Consider the following 18134-nt stretch of genomic DNA (forward strand, 5'->3'; position numbering starts at 1 on the left):
GCTTTTCCATTACTTTCACACAATCAAATAGCATTTCTGGAAACCCGTGTCATTATCCTGGGATGTTGGCTCGTCTCTTTAATATTTGTTTATCTTGTGTAGATAATTTGTGCTTGTCGACGACATACTGCACATTCAATCTCTTATTTCTGTAGTTCTTTGTGTGCAAAACCTGATTTTCAGCTGCACACAGGGTGCACTGCAGGCCTAATGGAGGGGCGTTCCTGCCAGCGTCAAGCCCCAGTATTTTTCCCGTCACTGTAATTCCACTTTTCATGTCCCTTACTTTGTCTGTTTTCCATTTGTCTCAGTTCTATGAGTTGTTGGGTTCTGCATTCTTATTGGATGTCCGTATATCTGAGGTCATCAATTATCATTATATGGCATTACATCCTGTCACCTTGCCCCCTCGGTAAGCCCACAACCAATTCTTTAGCTTCTCCCCGCCGTCATCCTTGTCACCTTGTCTCTGGCTTCACGTGTTGTGTGGTGTTGTGGGTTCGTCATAGCCAGTTTGGGTGCAAGGTGATTGCATGAGAACAGGGGAACAGTTATTATCTCCATCTCAGGTATTTATTTTCCTGCGTGCGTCTTAAGATGGCTGCTGGCGATGGAGACAGTCCTGCACAAAACACCGGCCCCTCCAAATCCCCCTGTTCATGCACAAGCTTGACCCGCTGGGCCTGCGTGGGTGGGTGGGTGGGTGGGTCGCTAGGTAAATATACGTGAAGCAGGGGTGATGAAAGAGTGTGTGTGCAAGCGCAGAGATATTTCTGATGAACTTAGGTTAAACTTGTGTATAGGTTGACTTCTTTGACATTATCTCCTGGCGATCCGCACATTGTGTGTACATGCAAGTGTGTGTGTTTGTATATGAGCATTTCAGGGAGTGAACACAGGCGCATACACACACACCCTCACTGTCACTGGCAGGCTGATGCGACTGTTCTGCTGAGTGGCAATGAATAGCGTCTTATGATGTGGTCTGATGCCACCGCTAAGCCAGCCACTGACAGTTGGACTGATCCCCAAACATGGTGCTCTGTGTCTGTTTGGGATATAAATCTGTCGGAGCGCCGCGCCCTCAGAGGAAGGGGTCAGGAATTTGAGGCGACACAGAGTGAAGGCATTCTATCTGAGTCAGAAAGCAGATGTGGCGAAGGATGAATTCCCTCTGAGATGGGGAGAGGGAGAGGTGCTCACTGTTGGGGTTCTGTGCTGCGCCAGGTGTGTTATTGTTGAATTTGGCTTTAAAGTATCTCTGAAGCATTATGTGGCTATAGACTTAAGTCACCTGGGTAAGACGATCAGATTCTACAACTTCTAAGAGAAGGAAGCACGTTTGCATGAACGTATGCCCACCTAAGCGTACATGTGCATGTTTCTCACATGTCAATGCACATAAACAGAAACGGGGACCCCTATTGTTTCTTAAATGGAAAAAGGAATTTCAAAGAACAAGAAAGATACTCACACATGCACACACACAAATGCACACCGGCTCCTTATCCAATCCCTCCACTAATTCCCCCTTGGTAGAAGGTGTTCATTGTTTCTCTTTCATTCTAATCTCTCCTCTCCTTTAAAAAAAAAAAATCCATATTACATTCTCTTTGAGTTGGCCACAATCAGAGGCAGTGAAGCAGAGCATCACCCTGCTAATGCTCTTTGTCTCCCCAGATTTGTCACTTAGCATGGAAAGTACACCTTTGTCATGGAGCAGGGCGGGAGAGAGGCAGACTCTCACTCGGGGCAATTGTTTCTTGTCTCAGGCCATCTTAAACCCTAAAACCCCGCCCCACCTCCCCCACCCTCTCCTTTAGCAAATCAGCTTTGCCCTGGATTAGGGCCCTATCATAGCCCTGTCAGATCTCAGCGGCCTGCTTCAAATGGCTAAAACAAACAGATCCTCAAAGTCAGAATGGAGCGAGCGACAATTCCAGAAATCCATTTGTTGTCTCGACCCGGCATTCACTGTGTTGGCATCTTGAACTCCAGAGGTTCTGTTTTCATCAACCAAACACGTGAGCCCTGTGGGACCCTTGTCACAATGCGCTCGCCACAAAACGGAGCTGATAAACATTTGCAGAATTGAATTGTTTTGAAGTTGAGGTATCGCCGGACAGTAAAGTGTCATAATCTGCTAATCCTTTAACTCCCATAATCCTGTTTTAAGAGTCGCAAATCAGTTAGATGGGTTCAATGGCCAAGTTTAGGTCCTCAATGAAACATGTGTTTTAGTCGTGTGTGTGTGTGTATGTATAGCGTTGGATTTATAAATGGTAAGAGATGGCAAAAGCACTTTTCAGTTTTGATAAAGTTGCTATTAGTATATTATAGGTCTTTGTTATTGATTTTATATCAGTCTGAGGTTTGCTTTAACAATCCACTCGCCCGTGGATCCACACACACGCACGCACACACGCACACACGCACACACGCACACACGCACACACGCACACACGCACACGCACACGCACACGCACACACACACGCAGCCAGTGACCTATTAGTGTGTGTGTGTGATGATATTGGCAGTTCAGGCCTTGAGGATGGCCAGAGATGGTGAAATGGTGGGAAAAGTGATGAGCATGCATTTCATAGACTCCAGATGAACTATAGCCTTAATCCTACTGACCCCCTGTCTCGCTCTCGCTCTCGCTCGCTCTCCCTCTCTCCCCCCCTCTTTCTCATCTTTCTTTAGCCTGACATTTTTTCCTCCTATTTTCTCCATCTTTTCCTCCTCATCTTCCATTTCTGTTGGTCTCCATCCTATCCCCCTCTCTGTCTTCCTCTCATCTTTTCTACCCTTCTCTCCTTCCACACACACACACACACCCATACACACACACACACACCTTCCCAGACCCCCCACCTCCCCACATGTCCCTTTCTCTTTCTCCAGTAGAAGTGCAGAGCCAGGGCTTTTGGCTGGTGGTAATTTATTTTCCCATTAGCCCCCTGTCTGAAGTGCATGCTCTGGGTCTGAGTGTGTGTGGGGGGCACTGAGGGCCACCCGAAAGAAAGACCCAGAGAGCAGAAGAGAGGACGGTGCCCTGGACATACAGATAAGGCCAGAGAGAGAGAGAGGGGGGGGGGGAGGGAAGGGAGAGCAGGAGCGAAGGAGGAACAGAAATGAAGAGAGAAAAGGAGGGTACTCATATCAAAATACTCGTTTATTTTCCCTCCAACTATTCTCACTGTTTATGAATTATGATGCAGCCCAATAAGAGCGGCTGAATGAAAATGGCACACTCGTCAATACTGCTGTGTGTTGTACCACAATCAGTGTGTTTGGGTATCACCACACTGTCCAATGAAATTCCTCCAGACTGACTAATCAAACACTTTTTTGGTGCCTTATGATGGAAACACGTCAATTTGTGTCTGCTGTTCAGGTCAGGGTAGCCCTAAGTTTGATTAACATTTTCCAATGGTGGATTAAAGGAAACCAGAGCCTGAAGTTTGGTTGAATATAAAGTATGACAGAGAATCATCAGACCATCAGTACACAATTTATATTGAGGTGCAACTCTACATGTTGCACAAACACAGAGGACAGTAACGGCACAGGGATACACTCATGTCACACAAGTCCTTTATAGAAACTGTGTGTGTGTGTGTGTGTGTGTGTGTGTGTGTGTGTGTGTGTGTGTGTGTGTGTGTGTGTGTGTGTGTGTGTGTGTGTGTGTGTGTGTGTGTGTGACAAGCTGGCGGCATAGGTTATTCTCCATGAATCACCCCTCTCCCAGTTGGGATTAGTCCTTTTAAGGGCCGATTGGTTTGTAGCGCTCCTCCTTTCATCTGCCGCCATCAGAGGCAACTCTGCATAAAAGACATTCCACTCTCTATGTCCATCTCTCTCTCTCTCTCCCTCTCTCCCCCCTCTCTCTCTCTCTTAGACACAGATATAAAGTTGATTAGGGCTGACCACTACTGTTTTCGTCTTACAATACTTCCTTATTATGTATTGATAAGTTAAATATGACTCAGAAGGTAGTTATACTAAAGAGAGAGAATCATGTGGTCCTTTTTCCTGTGTGTGTGTGTGTGTGTGTGTGTGTGTGTGTGTGTGTGTGTGTGTGTGTGTGTGTGTGTGTGTGTGTGTGTGTGTGTGTGTGTGTGTGTGTGTGTGTGTGTGTGTGTGTGTGTGTTTGGGAGAGAGCTTTCATGTGTATTGTCACAAGGCGTCTATTTACAAAGTACATTCCATTATTAAGAGCATTGTGATTGCCATTCACATAACCACGGTGATAGAATTGCAAGCCTTTTATGTCCTTTGTTGCCTTTAAAATGCACCCCCCCCCCCCCCACACACACACACACACACACACACACACACACACACACACACACACTCACGCACACACACACTGCTTTGGGGAAAAAATAAATCCTCACATATAATAGTAGCAGACGAATAAATTGGTCTTTGTGTGTGTGTGTGTGTGTGTGTGTGTGTGTGTGTGTGTGTGTGTGTGTGTGTGTGTGTGTGTGTGTGTGTGTGTGTGTGTGTGTGTGTGTGTGTGTGTGTGTGTGTGTGTGTGTGTCATCTATAGTGTGGTATTCATAGGTGGTATGTAAAAAGGCCCGACTTATCAGTTATCAGGGGAGGCCAAATTGACACAGAGGAATCACTCCATTGTGTGTGGAATCAGAGAGATCCGCGCACATTGGATGTCTCCATTTCCAATAACTATGACCTTGAGGCAAGAGGAATGGCATGGCGTACCCCCCACCCCCTCCTCTTCCTCCCCCCATCTTCAATCTGCTGACTGCTACATTCAACCAGAGCCAGCTGATTTTGGGTGGGTGGGTAATCGGTGCTTCCTCAGGGTTATTGTATAGGGGAAATTGAGTTTGGCTTGTTTTTTCTCTGACTTGTGTAAGGAAGGTAATGAGACGTTCAGTGTGGACTGAGGTTTTTCTCTGTTAGTGTGTAGACTGTTTCAAAGTGTCTCTGACCTCAGGTTGAACCTTTCCCTTTGATAATAATCTGATTTCTGAGGATCACTTGCGTCAGTACATATCATCATCATCATCATCATCATCATCATCATCATCCTCATCATCCTCATCATCCTCCTCATTCTCATCATCACACCAGAGCCTTGTTTGTATCCTCTCTGTATCTTCCTAACCAACACACTAACTCATCTCACCTAATTGGACAACAGAAGAGTAAAGTTGTCACATACCATGTCATGAAGATAACATCCATCTTTGTGTGTCGCTCCATAAAGCTCGGAGCGTTCTCCCTGCATGGATAAATAATGTTCATGTGTGACTCATTAATTCAATTGGCTGCTTATGGATCAATAATAAACATCGACCATGTTTGTTCAAATTAGAAACCAACTGACTGCTGACCTGTTAAAAAGCCATTAGCTGATGAGGGTGTGTGTGTGTGCGCACGTCCGTGTGTGTGACACTCATTCTTTTTGTTCATGTGTTAACACTGCCTGTGTATGAGTGCCAGACCAGGTCTCTACAAAGACGCCAGGGTCTTTTAGCACTCAGCCTAATTAATCCATCTCGTGGTGACAAAGGGCCCCCCCCCTCCCCCTCCCCCTCCTTCCCCTGGCCCATCCCATTGGCATTTTGGGGTAGAGGGATTCAGCAGGACCCCTGGGCACCCCTCCTGCTCTGACCCCTGCTCCCCCACCAGGGGAGCAGCTGTGGATCGATCCAGGGCCAGCTGGCACCAGTGGAGAGGGGCAGGACTGGTTCACACACACACACACACACACACACACACACACACACACACACACACACACACACACACACACACACACTCCTGCTCAAATGAAAGTCATTGATAGGAAAATCAGCAATCTGGGCGTTGCAACTCTGGATGTGATTTCTCCATATGAATGTTTTGGAAGCATTCACGTTGTTGTCTTGTCGCTGGCCCACCGTCACTCATAACTGAGGGCCTTTTTATAGCTTCAGTTGCACAGAGACCCTGCTAGGGGGCAGCATAGAGCCATCACCCCTCCCACTCTCTCTCCCCTGTCCTCCCCACTCCCTCGCGCCACAGGTATTTACTCGTTCTCTGAGCTCAGGGAGAGAGAGAGAGAATATTGATAGTCCTATCCTCACTGTAATAAATTAAACTTCTGTATTGTCCTTCCCTTTCATTTTACACATTGTCACAACCTCACTGTCACCCTAATCCCAGCCCCCCCTCCCACCAACCTCCTCATTCTCTCTCTCTCTCACACACACACACACACGCACTTTGATTGACAAGCAGCATTCGGGGAAATAGAGCAGATTTCCATTGTTTGCCCCTACTCAAATCTATTGAAATGGTTATTCCATTTTTTTTCACCGGCGTATTTGCATATCCTTAAGTATTTCCTATTTTTCAAGAGCCCCCCCTCCCCTCCTTTCTCCCCATCCTCCTTTTTGCTAAATCCCCCTTCTTAAGTGTTTGGTGCATTTGGCAAATTCATTCATAAAGTATCTACATGCGCTATTAGCTTAGTATAATAGCCAAGGCGTAATCTGCAGAGAGATAAGAGGTGTAGAGGGAGAGGTTTTCAGTTTTTTTTTTTTTTATTATTCCTCGTCGTCTTCTCCTGATGGGCTGTTCTTTGGACAAGTCGGGGTTAGCGGCGGGGCGGCGGTGCGTCTTTATATTCCCCAGCTAAAGCAGCGAGGCTCAAATGTCAACAGGAAATGTCAAGTGGCCTCGCAACGCCGTCACACAGTTTCTTCTGTAGTCTTTTTTTTTTTGTCATTGAATTATTTGTCCGAGCGAGATGGAAAGGAGGACACGTAGAGAGAGAGAGAGAGAGATGTGTGGATAGGAGGGTTTGGAGGGAGGCGTGTGGATGGAAGTGTGAAGATGGAGCACGATGGATGGAAGGGCAGCATGGACACACACACACACACACACACACACAGGAGTTACACATGCAGGCGTTTCTATTATTGGATACAGATCATGGAGACACAGCAATTGTACATTTCTTGCCCAAGGGTACCTTGACTCTGTAAGTGCAGGCAGATATCCGTTACCTCATAGAGTTTCTGTAGCAGTAGTCTGGGATTCAAACCACCAACCTCTCACACACAGGCCAACTGCCAACACTTGTAAATAAAGAAGCAATACAACAGGATACTGAGGTTTCCAGTAACACACAGTTTTAATATTAGTCCCTATTTGGAGCTTACATAGTTTCTCAGTGTATTATGACTTGCTTCGTACTAGCTGTACTGATATGAACTCCGTGTGTATGTATGTGGTACGTATGTGTGTGTGTGTGTGTGTATATGAATGAACACCCTGTGGTCCTCAGTGATAAGGAGAAGATTGAGTTTTCACCACAGAGCGCGAGCCTCTGAGGTGTGGATGCTTCTCTGTGTGCATGTGTGTGTGAAGACATCAGGAAGCAGGCGATGTAAAGGGCTCCTATCACTTTATCTACAGGCCAGTGTGTGTGTCTCTGTGTGTGTGTGTATGCATATGTGCTCTCAAACCGGTGTTGTGTGAAAAAGAGCGAGCTGGTCTGCTTTGTTCGGCTCTGTGCCCATGAGAGGCTGAATCCTCGGGGCTCGATTCGCTGCAAAGACCAAGTGTTTTTGCTTTGTAGTCAAATGATAATATGTGTGTGTGTGTTCTGTGTGTGTACGTGTGTAGATGTGGAAGCAGTTTTTAGACATTCATGCACACATAGCGAGAGAAAGTGGAAAGAATGAGACGAAGGAAACGAAGTCACAGAAATGCCACAGACAAATGTAACAATGATACATGAGAGAGGATGTGTCACTGCTACCTACTGCGTTTATTATTAATTGTGTGTGTGTGTGTGTGTGTGTGCGTGTTAATGTGTGTGCGCACTAAACTAATCGAAATATCCACAACTGTTTTAGTTTCTAGTCTATCAGTCACTGACGGGGCATTGCAGCAGTTCTCTTCTTTTTTCTTCTGCCACACTCTGTCCTCTAGTGAGCAGCATGTATTCGTGTACACAGACACACACACACACACACACACACACACACACACACACACACACACACACACTCACACTCACACACACACAAACACAAGGTGCCGTGTCACTGATTCTATAACTCTTATCACTCAGTCTGTGGCATATTCCCAAATTCCAATTTTGCTGCTCGCCCCTGGCCCGGAGCACATCTTTTTAAAGCGGCGCAGCCAAAATGGATTCAGCACGGCCCTTTGATAGGAAATATCAGCCGGGATTTAACAACCAATTTCGCAACGTGAAATGCAGCAGGACAAAGCTTTCAGATTCTCCTGGATTTACCACCCAGCAGTCTCTAAATCACGCTTAGGGTAAAGGATTACGGCCAACATTAAACTCGCGATTACTTATCTCGTCATTGTGATCACAGTTCTTTGTAATGATAATAACTCTGGATGCCTTTTGTGTGGCTTTGTGCAAAGTACCAGGAGTGCACACGGTTTTGGAATGCGCAGCTTAGACACACACACACACACACACACACACACATACTAATATTGTGGTTTGACCCTTGCAGTGTCAGTACTCTAATATGGACCTGGATGTGCTTAATTAGCCAGATTTCTGATGTTTCCCTCCTCCTTTTCCCCGTCTCTCTCTCTCTCCCTCTCTCTCTCTGCAGGAGTCTCCATCGGGGCGGAGGAAGGCCTTGGCCACCAGCAGTATCAACATGAAGCAGTATGCCAGTCCCATGCCTACACAGACCGACGTCAAACTCAAGTTTAAGCCCCTCTCGAAGAAGGTGGTGTCGGCCACGCTGCAGTTCTCCCTCTCCTGCATATTCCTCCGTGAGGGAAAAGCCACGTAAGTCCTTGATTATGAAAACAACATGAACACCTTGTAATAGTGAAGCTCGCCATGTTCAGTGGCTCCAACACATTGTAGGGAAATTTAATCCTCAAATGATAGAATTCAGTGTTGCGTCATTGAAAAGTCTCCAGTAACTCTTTTAGCGCTCTCTGCTTATGAAGTTGGTTTAACTGTACTATTAAATGTGAAGCCATCTGAATGACGGTGAGGGACTTTATCAGATGCAGGATGAGCATGAACAGTGAGGAATTTGTTTTGTGCAGATGAAGCGGTAATTTATTCTCCACATTACCGAAGCGTCGCTGTGTTTTATGTCACGTATCTGTCTGGGCTGATAATGGAATAGAAATGACTTGAATTGACCTGTATAGGCTTTGTGTAGGAGTATAAACGCACACTGACACAAAATGTACACACAGACTCACACAGCGGCACTCACACTCCCAACAGTGCTTCATTGATTCTCACATATTCCCCCTTTGATACGACCAACTTTCATTTGAGGACACACTCTCAGTCACTCAATCAGTTTGTCTGCCGTTTGTTATTCATTCTAATTTGATAGCGGTGACTTTCATTTACAGACAGGCAGGCTCTCACACACACAACACACACACACACACACACACACACACATACACTAGGCGAGAGCAGAGCAACGAGGCCTTTGTTGTGGCGCAGACACCGGGTCGATGGCGCGTAACCCCTGTTAACCCTTCAGGGAATGATGTCGGTCGCACACAAACAAACTCCATCACACCGGTTCAAATGAGCCTGTGGGCCCGGGGAAACTCCAAACACAAAGAGACAGAAACTAGAATGCAGCGATTCTGATGGCGGGATCGGTGTGTCGGTGTACGCTAGACTACATAAAATATGAGAAATAACCTCTCGTTGCATCTGCGAAGAGACAAAGGGGAGGCGCGTGAAAAAGGGGTTAAGGGTGGGAGGCGTGTGTGTGTAGCCTCTCGCACAATATCGCACAATAGCAGTTGTCTCTCTATCAGGTCGTGCTCTTCATGTGGAAATATTGGCGTACATGGTTCAATGCCTGGACAGTGAACTTGTTTATTAAAGATTTATATTTATGTGTTGTGCTGTTTGTGTATTCAGTGCCATTGATATCTATAATCATGTCTAATTTCTGTGTGTTTGTGTGTGTGCCAGTGATGAGGACATGCAGAGCCTAGCCAGCCTGATGAGCATGAAGCAGGCTGACATCGGCAACCTGGACGACTTTGAGGAGGAGAACGAGGAGGACGAGGAGAACCGGGTTAACCAGGAGGAGAAAGCTGCTAAGATCACAGGTGTGTGTGTGTCTTCTGTCGTCTGTCATAAGCAATGCGGACAACGGTTCGCTGGAAGTCCATGCGTTTCGATTTAGATTAAAAGCAAGTAAATGGCCACGAGGTTAGTGGTCTGGTGCTAAATTTTTAATGAATTTTATTTGTACTACTTGAGTCAAAGTCCAGTAAAAGGTAAGTTGGTCTCTTTGCCATTTATTCTGCCAGATTTTAAAGGTTTGACTTTGTTGAAAATGTGTTAATGAGTAGACAAAAACTTTCCTAGACTATAAATACACAGTATTTGCTTGCTTAATACGACCTTTAACCCCTTTAAGGTGGCACATAAATGATATCCACCCATCACATGACGACCATGTAACATGGCCAGTAATCTTTTAACCCTTTCAATAAACACCCAGGCCAGACCCGGGCTCCGTAGGGCGCTCCAACTTTGCTTCTTTCTTGAGTTCCTTTTCCCAAAGTCTATGCCTCTGTGAGTTTGTATGTACTGTACGCTTGGTTACTTGTGAAAGAGTGAGAATTTGTGAATTCATGAGCCTCCTTTACAGTGTTTTGTCGGCTTTCCATCTCCTTTATCCCTTCTTTCTTTATTTATCTTCCTTTCTGTGTTGGTGGACCGGTACTCTAATGGCGGCTTGCTCTCCTCCATACATTCACGCTGAGGATTCCTACTATGATCAAATGTATGGACGCTGCCGCGTGCTGCTTTGCTTAATCCAACTTTTCAACGCCTCATCTCTCCGTGTAAAGCTTCATGCTTTCTGTCCTTTGTTTTCCCTCCCCTGTCCCTCCTCGTCTCATTTATATGTATATGCATTGAGCGCCTACAGTAATGCTTCACTTGTCTTATGCAATGAGCGCGTCTCCGAATCAAAGGCCTGGCCAAGCTGCCAAAACTCACCCACTGTCATATTCCTCCCTTGGATGCTACCTACCCAACACGCCAGCTCGCTGCCTCAGCACACAATACTCACGCTGGGCTAACAGATGATACATGTGCTGCAAACACATGTACTCGCTTTAGCATTTACACTGATGTAAATCCTAAAAATGAAATACTAAGTAATACAGCTGAAAATGGCAGATTACACACCTCCACGTGTTTGTGTAATGTGTATGTATTCTATATGTGTGTGAGCTGAATGGACGTTTGAATGTGCTGCCAACCCATCTTCAGAGTAGCTTTATGAAACAGGCGTACGGTGTTAAGCTCTTGTTTACACTCTGTCAGTTACATGCTGATTCAGATCGAAGGTTATTTTTGAGACAACTAAATTATATGGCATTGTACTGTTCAAGTGTAGCAAATAGAGTGGTTGCAGAGTGTATGAATGTGAGTTGAAAAATAAAAGATTTGTGTGCGTGTGTGTGAGAGAGAATATTCTCAATGGGGTGCGTTGTTTTGCCTTGTTCACTGCTATTCTTCCTTCCTCCCTTCCTGTATGGCCCTGTCATTTACAGAGATAGTAAACCAGTTGAATGCCCTCAGCTGCTTACATGCGGATGATGATGATGAAGGTGATGATGGTGGTCTCCTTAAGCGAGCACGCAAAGCACCCGCTAAGCCTGCCGCTTCCTCCCAAGGTCTTTTTTCACCTTTCTTCCTCTTCTCTCCTCCTGACTTTATTTATTTATTTCTTCATCCCCATTCCTACCATTTCCTCTTTCTTTTCCTCTCCGTCCCTCAATCTTCCTCTCCCTGTGGTCCACCCCGCAACCCTCCTTGACATTGGTATGGTGATCGTGTTGTTGGTGATTTGAGTTGATCACGGTTCATGTGTTGATGTGACGTACACGTTGATGTTGTGGACATTGGTGTTTATCCCTTTGTTGTATTCCTTTTTGTGTCCTGAGCCATTCTTTTTCTGCAGTTGGTAGTGAACCAATTCCTCCAAATGATAGCCAAATGAACACAACTCACACCGGTGATCCACTTCTAAGTTAAATGCAGTCTGGTTGAGAATGGAGTTAACAGACGCAACATTTCTATCAGTACTTCTAAATTAAGGGTCTCTTTCGGGCTGGGATTCTATTTTGCCCGTGATTGAGAAACACAATAGAGATGATTTGTGTTTTGGGTGGATTCCCAAAATCCAAATTATCTCAATTGTGTTCATTCCCCGAAGAGGCTACTCCACTCGGATAGTGAATCAGCACAAACTGTGCTGGACCCGCTCTCACACTGGCTGTGTCTTTATATGGCTCATGAATGTTGTCATAGTGAAGGAACAGTGTCACACCTCTTATCAGTTACAACCACTTCACATAGCCACACTGCATATAGGCCAGTACACACACACACACACACACACACACACACACACACCCACACCCACACCCACACACAGATCACTTTTTTGTTTGGTTCCGATTCTCACATAGCGCTCAGCTGCAGATCTTGGCATCCTCCCTCAAACACGTTTTACGCTCTTTTCAAATGGACCCGCACCCTGGCAACATACGAGCTACAACAGGGACGATGAAGATGGAGTGGACAAGTTTCAGCCCCTGCAGCTAGGATCTCCATAGCGACGCCATACTACCCGGGCAGCCACTAACAGTAGCCCTCTGCGCCGCACATACTTTCCCAGAATGCTGCTTGTGTACATGAGCTGGGCAGAGGTATAGCAGTGCAACACGCAGAGGTTTTGGGAGCAGTTTAGGAAGAAGGAGTCTTTGCTCTCTTGGTTCACTCCAAAGTGCAGATTATTTTTTGAATGTTTGTTTTCATTTCAATCTTTTCCTTTGGGAATTTAATTTTTTTCTACATGTGATTTTCTTGTGCTTTTATTTCTTCATCACTGTTAAACTTGTGAATTTGTGGCAACAGAGCTGATCAACAAACTAAACTTCATGGAGGATGAGGATCAGGATCGAGGACTTGTCAATCCTTTCGACGATCCTGACGACGACATTCACGAACCTAACCACCTCAACCCGTTTGGTGAACCTGATGACGAAGGTACAGTCTGCTTATATCAGCACGTGAACAGTGACAGTAATGATTATTATCTTATTAACACCTTACAAATGCCAGTTGGGTATCTTAGGTATCTGTGGGTTGGTACAAGTTGAGCTGAGTTAATTCTCTCATACAGAGCCTCCAGCCCAGCCGGTGGCACAGCAGCATGTGGACCATGATCCTTTCTACGACCACGATTCCACAAATCCATTCGATGTGCCGGAGGAACTTGAGACACACACGCCACCGGGGAACCCCTTCGACGAGCCTGAGCAGGACGCAGACTCCCAAACGGACCCAGAACCCCCAAAGCCCAGGCAGAGGAAAGGGGTACGGCCCGTAGACATGAGCAAGTACTTGTATGCGGACACCGCCCACAACGAGGAAGAGGAGCTGGATGAGTAAGTACGGGGTGATGGGGTTTTGTGTGTTGATAACACTTTCAATAACAAATTATCTATGTTCATTGCTGACACAGAAAAGCATGGTGGCTAAGATGAAAGTTAGACTACTGTGTGTGTGTGTGTGTGTGTGTGTATTCTGAACTTTTAAAATGTGTGTATGTGTAAGTAGGAGTGTAGAGACTGAACAACTTAAGTAGATAAACACAGTCGGCTAAACTGTTGCTGCAAAACCCGGCACATTGACTGTGTTTCTTTGAGAAGTGTCTTTGAGTAGCCTGTACTGAAAGCAGACCAGTGTGTTCCTGTTGGCAGGCTCAGTGCTGTAGTACCCCTCCTTATTTAGGGGTACTTGTAGCCCCCCTCCCCACCACCCCCACTCACCCGGGTAGAGTGACGAAGGAGCTCTTTCAGCGGGAACAAGGGCCCTGTTGTTTTACTGCATTCTTTCACCTTGTCTCCCTCCGTCCTCTCCCCCGTCATTCCATCCCTCTCTCCGTCTCCTTTCACCTTGCTCCACCATACCTTTCCTCATTGCTGCTCTCTTCCACTCCTCTACGTTTCCTCCTCTTGTTCATCCCTGCCTCCTTTCTTTTCGTCTACCCTTCCTGCTTCCCTTCCTTTCTCATTCATTCATTCACTCTCTGCTGCAGTTACTACCATACTCATGCAAAGTCATAGATTAGATCACTATTAATCAACATAAGATAAGATGAGATGCATTCTAAACTTCCAAACCATGGAGGTATGTAAAGCTGGATGTGGAAAAAACAATCTTACCTTTACTTAATTTTTAACTGTAGATATATTTTAAGCATCAAAAATATTTCAGAAGTTACTACAAAGTTTGATCCTTGCTGTCTCTTCCCACCAGTTATTGACATTTTATTTAAGGTAATTGAGAGAGGCCTGGTTTCTCTCTGGAAGAGCTGCTACACAGAGGAATAAGGTCACCAAGGAAAGAACAATGATACATTTAATTCCTCAGAAAATAAGTTAAGCACTCTGTTCAGTGCCCAGGTCAATATTCCATTAATTGTGTATGACCTTTGTATAAGAGCAACATGGCTTTACCGTAAATGAAAACCCCCTTATGTTGTGACTCCTGAGCGAATCTGTCAGGCAGATATCCATGTCTTTTAGCCCTCTCTGGCGATGAGAGACAGACAGGTTATTGACTGGTGTGTTTCTTTAACTCCGTCTCTTACATCAGCCGCAGTTCTTCACAGAATGGAAGGTTCGAAAGGGCAGCCCAGTGTTTTGACTGGAGCCCTTTCACATGTCTATAAGCCAGCACTGGTCTGTTAAAGAAGCTCTGCAGGCCTGGCTGCTTTTCTTATGTCCCCTTCTTCTTTCCATCGTTCCGTCTCTGTGGTTAGATAGACACTGAGTAGCCCTAACCTTCTCTTTCAGTCAGATAACTAGTCAGTCAATTCTCTCTGTATCACTCTCGCTCTCACCCACAATGACCACAATGTTTGTTTAGGGCTGTTTGTTGTGTGGTGAGTGAATGTCTCAAGGCTGTGCCCCTGCTTTCAGCCACACAAGCACGCCTGTACATTGATAACGCTCTGGTATGTGTGCATAAGTGCCTTTATGATTGTGTGCCCGTACGGGTGTTTGTGTGTGCGAGTGTGTGTGTGTTTGCGCTCCTGCCTGTCTGTCAGTAGTCCACCCTGGGCAATAAGGATATGAGGTCACCCAGGTCTGACCTAAGTGCACCTGCAGCTTCTATTACCGCACCACTTGTGTGTGTTGTTCATTGTATTTAACCAAACTCTTGTTTTCCGTTTAAGCCTTGAGCCCAAGATTCATTTCATCAGTGCTAATGGTCTCACAATTCATGGCTACTTTTTTTTTGTTTTCTTCTCCTCCTTCCCGTAATTCTCAGGTCCAACCCGTTCTACGAGCCAAAGACCTCAGACGCTGCAGAATCCCCCAATGACATTGGCAACCAGAAGAGGAGAGCTCCACCGCCCCCGAGTTCTGGCCCCGGACTTGGGCTCAGTCCGAAACCCAGCTCTGGTCCAGACAGGGAAAGAGCCTCGCTGGCCGGGCCCAGCCCAATGTCAGCGGTCATGGGGAGAGAGCTGGTGTCCTCTTCCCCTAAGGTGAGCAGCTTTATTTTGATGTTGGTAACCATCTTGTACCCTAATGACCCCCATGAAACCATGGGAACAAGGTGTTTCAGTGTTTTAGTGGATACAAGCTAGAGTGCAGAGACACAAACTTATAGACAGTAAAACATTACAAAGCTATGTTCAAGCACAAAAACATCAATCATTCTACAGCCTCCTGGGAAAATACACATTCTTCCTCTTCTCTGGTATTTCACCTCAGCGTGTGTTAGTATTATAAGTGAGTGACTTTTTGTGTGTGTCCCTGTTTGTGTTTGCACTTGTGTGCTGATCCAGTGGCCTCACGGCGCCTTTCTGCCTGCACAATCCCATCTCCTGAGCCATTCTTTATGCTCGCGACACTCCCCAGCACCTCATTTGAATATAGGTATTTGTTTATTGGGGTGTTTTCATATGTTTATTTATTTATTTAAATGAGGTAAATCATGGCTGGGTCTAATTAAATGGCTGATGGTCACACATACTCACGGCAGGAGTCAGACCACTGGTGAGGAATGATTGGCTGGGGGTGTCAGGATGGGTGGGGTTTTAAAGTTTGTGTATGTAAGGGCCCAATGAGCCTATGTGGGGCTTAAACACTGGGGGCTTAACTACAGCAGAGCGATCACAAGGAGCTGTTGACCCCCCCTGTGCACACACACTCACACATTCAAACACACATACAGACACACACTGGGCGCTCCTCCCCACGGAGCTGACTAGCTGACTGTTTTAGTGTAGCTAGGCAGTGATGCTGGCCGTCCATGTAATTATGGCACAGTGCCTTTATCACCCAGCTGCAGTTGCCTGTGACCATGGGTGAGGGGGCCTAAACCACTTTAATTACCCAAAGCCAGTGGCCTGTGGTGGGCCACACTTCGCCAAGAGATGCCCCTGCCTCTGGAGCTTGGGGTGGAGGGAGGAGGGATGGAGGGAGAGATGCACAGAATGAATTGTGGGGGAGGTTGGCTGGGGGGTTGCAATGATGGAGAATAGGTGGAAGATACTGAAGTGTAGAGGGAGAGAGAACAGTTGGGACAAAGAAGGAAGGCCAGGCAACAGCAGAGAGGGTGAGATAGCATGTTCGTAGCAAACAAGGAGAGGCCTACAGGGTTTGTTGACATATACAACTAATATAAATAGGTTTCTCTTCGTTTTTCTTACACACATTTACACTCGGTGACACCACACACACACACACACACACACACACACACACACACACACACACACACACACACACACACACACACACACACACACACACACACACACACACACACACACACACACACACACACACACACAAGTGCGCTTCAGCCATGTGTAGGCTGCGAGATGACCTTTGGATGTATGAAGTCGGAGAGGATTAAGCAGAGACATTCCCACTATGAGAGGCCAAGACGAAACCAACATATCGCAATATGAACGTGTACAGAGTATTGATGTGCGCTTGTGCCTCCATGTATGTACCTGTTCTTCTAATTCCTTCCACGCCGACGGCTCAGATCAGAGAATATGTACTGGGGCAGTTGTTACCTTCCCCCAAAACATAGCCAACCTCTGCTATTCTCATATGAGAGGTTCGGCTATGTGCATATCTGTGTAAATGTATATTCGCTGCATATATTTAGTCCCGCAAACTATTCATGTAGGCAATTGGTGTGTAGGGCCGAGATAAAAACACACACACAAACCAGGTTTAATCTCGGAATGTGAATGGAAAGTAATACATTGAAACATCTGTACTCAGTTATACGTTTACAACCTTCCCTGAAGGGTTTGAAATATCTCATACACGTTTTGTTGAATGGAATGATGTCTTTGCCAGCCGACGAGAGATTAGCATGCGCGGGATCACATTTACATTTTATGCTTTTTACTCTATGCTTTGGTAACATGCGGGTTGAGGAAGCTTCAATTTCCAGATCACGGCAGTTCAAATGGAGCAATAGTGAAGTGTGAAAGGGTCGGAGCTATGGTAAGTTAACAATACAGCTCTGACTGTGGACTGAGACAGAGGTGTGGCAAAGATGCTCCCCATGAAAGAGAGGAAAACCGGGATATAAGAATATGAATCAAGGGGAAACTCTAATATGATGTACAGAGACGCGTATTAATTGAATGTCCAATTTATTTGAGGTTGACTTGCCTGGAGTCACTTATGAATTCACTCAGGGGGGTAAAGCGTTACATTTAGTTACATCCTCCTTGTTATTGCATTAAAACCACCCACTTCATTGCCAGCCTGTGGCGAATTGTAACATCTCTAAAACATATGCTGTGTGCCCACTGACTCTATGCACATACACACATTATACATATGGATTAGATTCACATTAAGCTCAAACAATGGCTGAAAGCGCTGGACATTTGCCAGCGCGGGACACCTTCAGGAATGTCAATTTATGGGCAGTTCAACCGTTCAAATGCATGCAGAAACATCTCTTGATATGAGCTAGGCCAACACAACACCTCTCTGTTTCATAGCTGGCCACTGAGTGTCGGAACTGAAACAAACGGAGGTTAAG

General features: G+C 45.9%; 1 protein-coding gene across 2 annotated transcripts in view; it reads left to right on the top strand.

Annotated features, from left to right (window-relative positions):
- Positions 1–18134, top strand: part of ehbp1 (EH domain binding protein 1) — a 103682-nt gene that overhangs the window by 18643 nt on the left and 66905 nt on the right. For both annotated transcript variants that reach the window (XM_076160278.1, XM_076160277.1), the window contains exons 6-10: positions 8629–8810; positions 9984–10123; positions 12954–13085; positions 13222–13486; positions 15378–15597. In XM_076160278.1, the coding sequence (XP_076016393.1) occupies positions 8629–8810; positions 9984–10123; positions 12954–13085; positions 13222–13486; positions 15378–15597 (939 nt within the window). The remainder of the gene's footprint in view (positions 1–8628; positions 8811–9983; positions 10124–12953; positions 13086–13221; positions 13487–15377; positions 15598–18134) is intronic.

Source organism: Genypterus blacodes, unplaced genomic scaffold (genome assembly GCF_046128005.1).
Source record: "Genypterus blacodes isolate CSIRO-AG114 ecotype Tasmania unplaced genomic scaffold, CSIRO-AGI_Gbla_v1 ptg000105l_1, whole genome shotgun sequence".
NCBI lineage: Eukaryota > Metazoa > Chordata > Actinopteri > Ophidiiformes > Ophidiidae > Genypterus > Genypterus blacodes.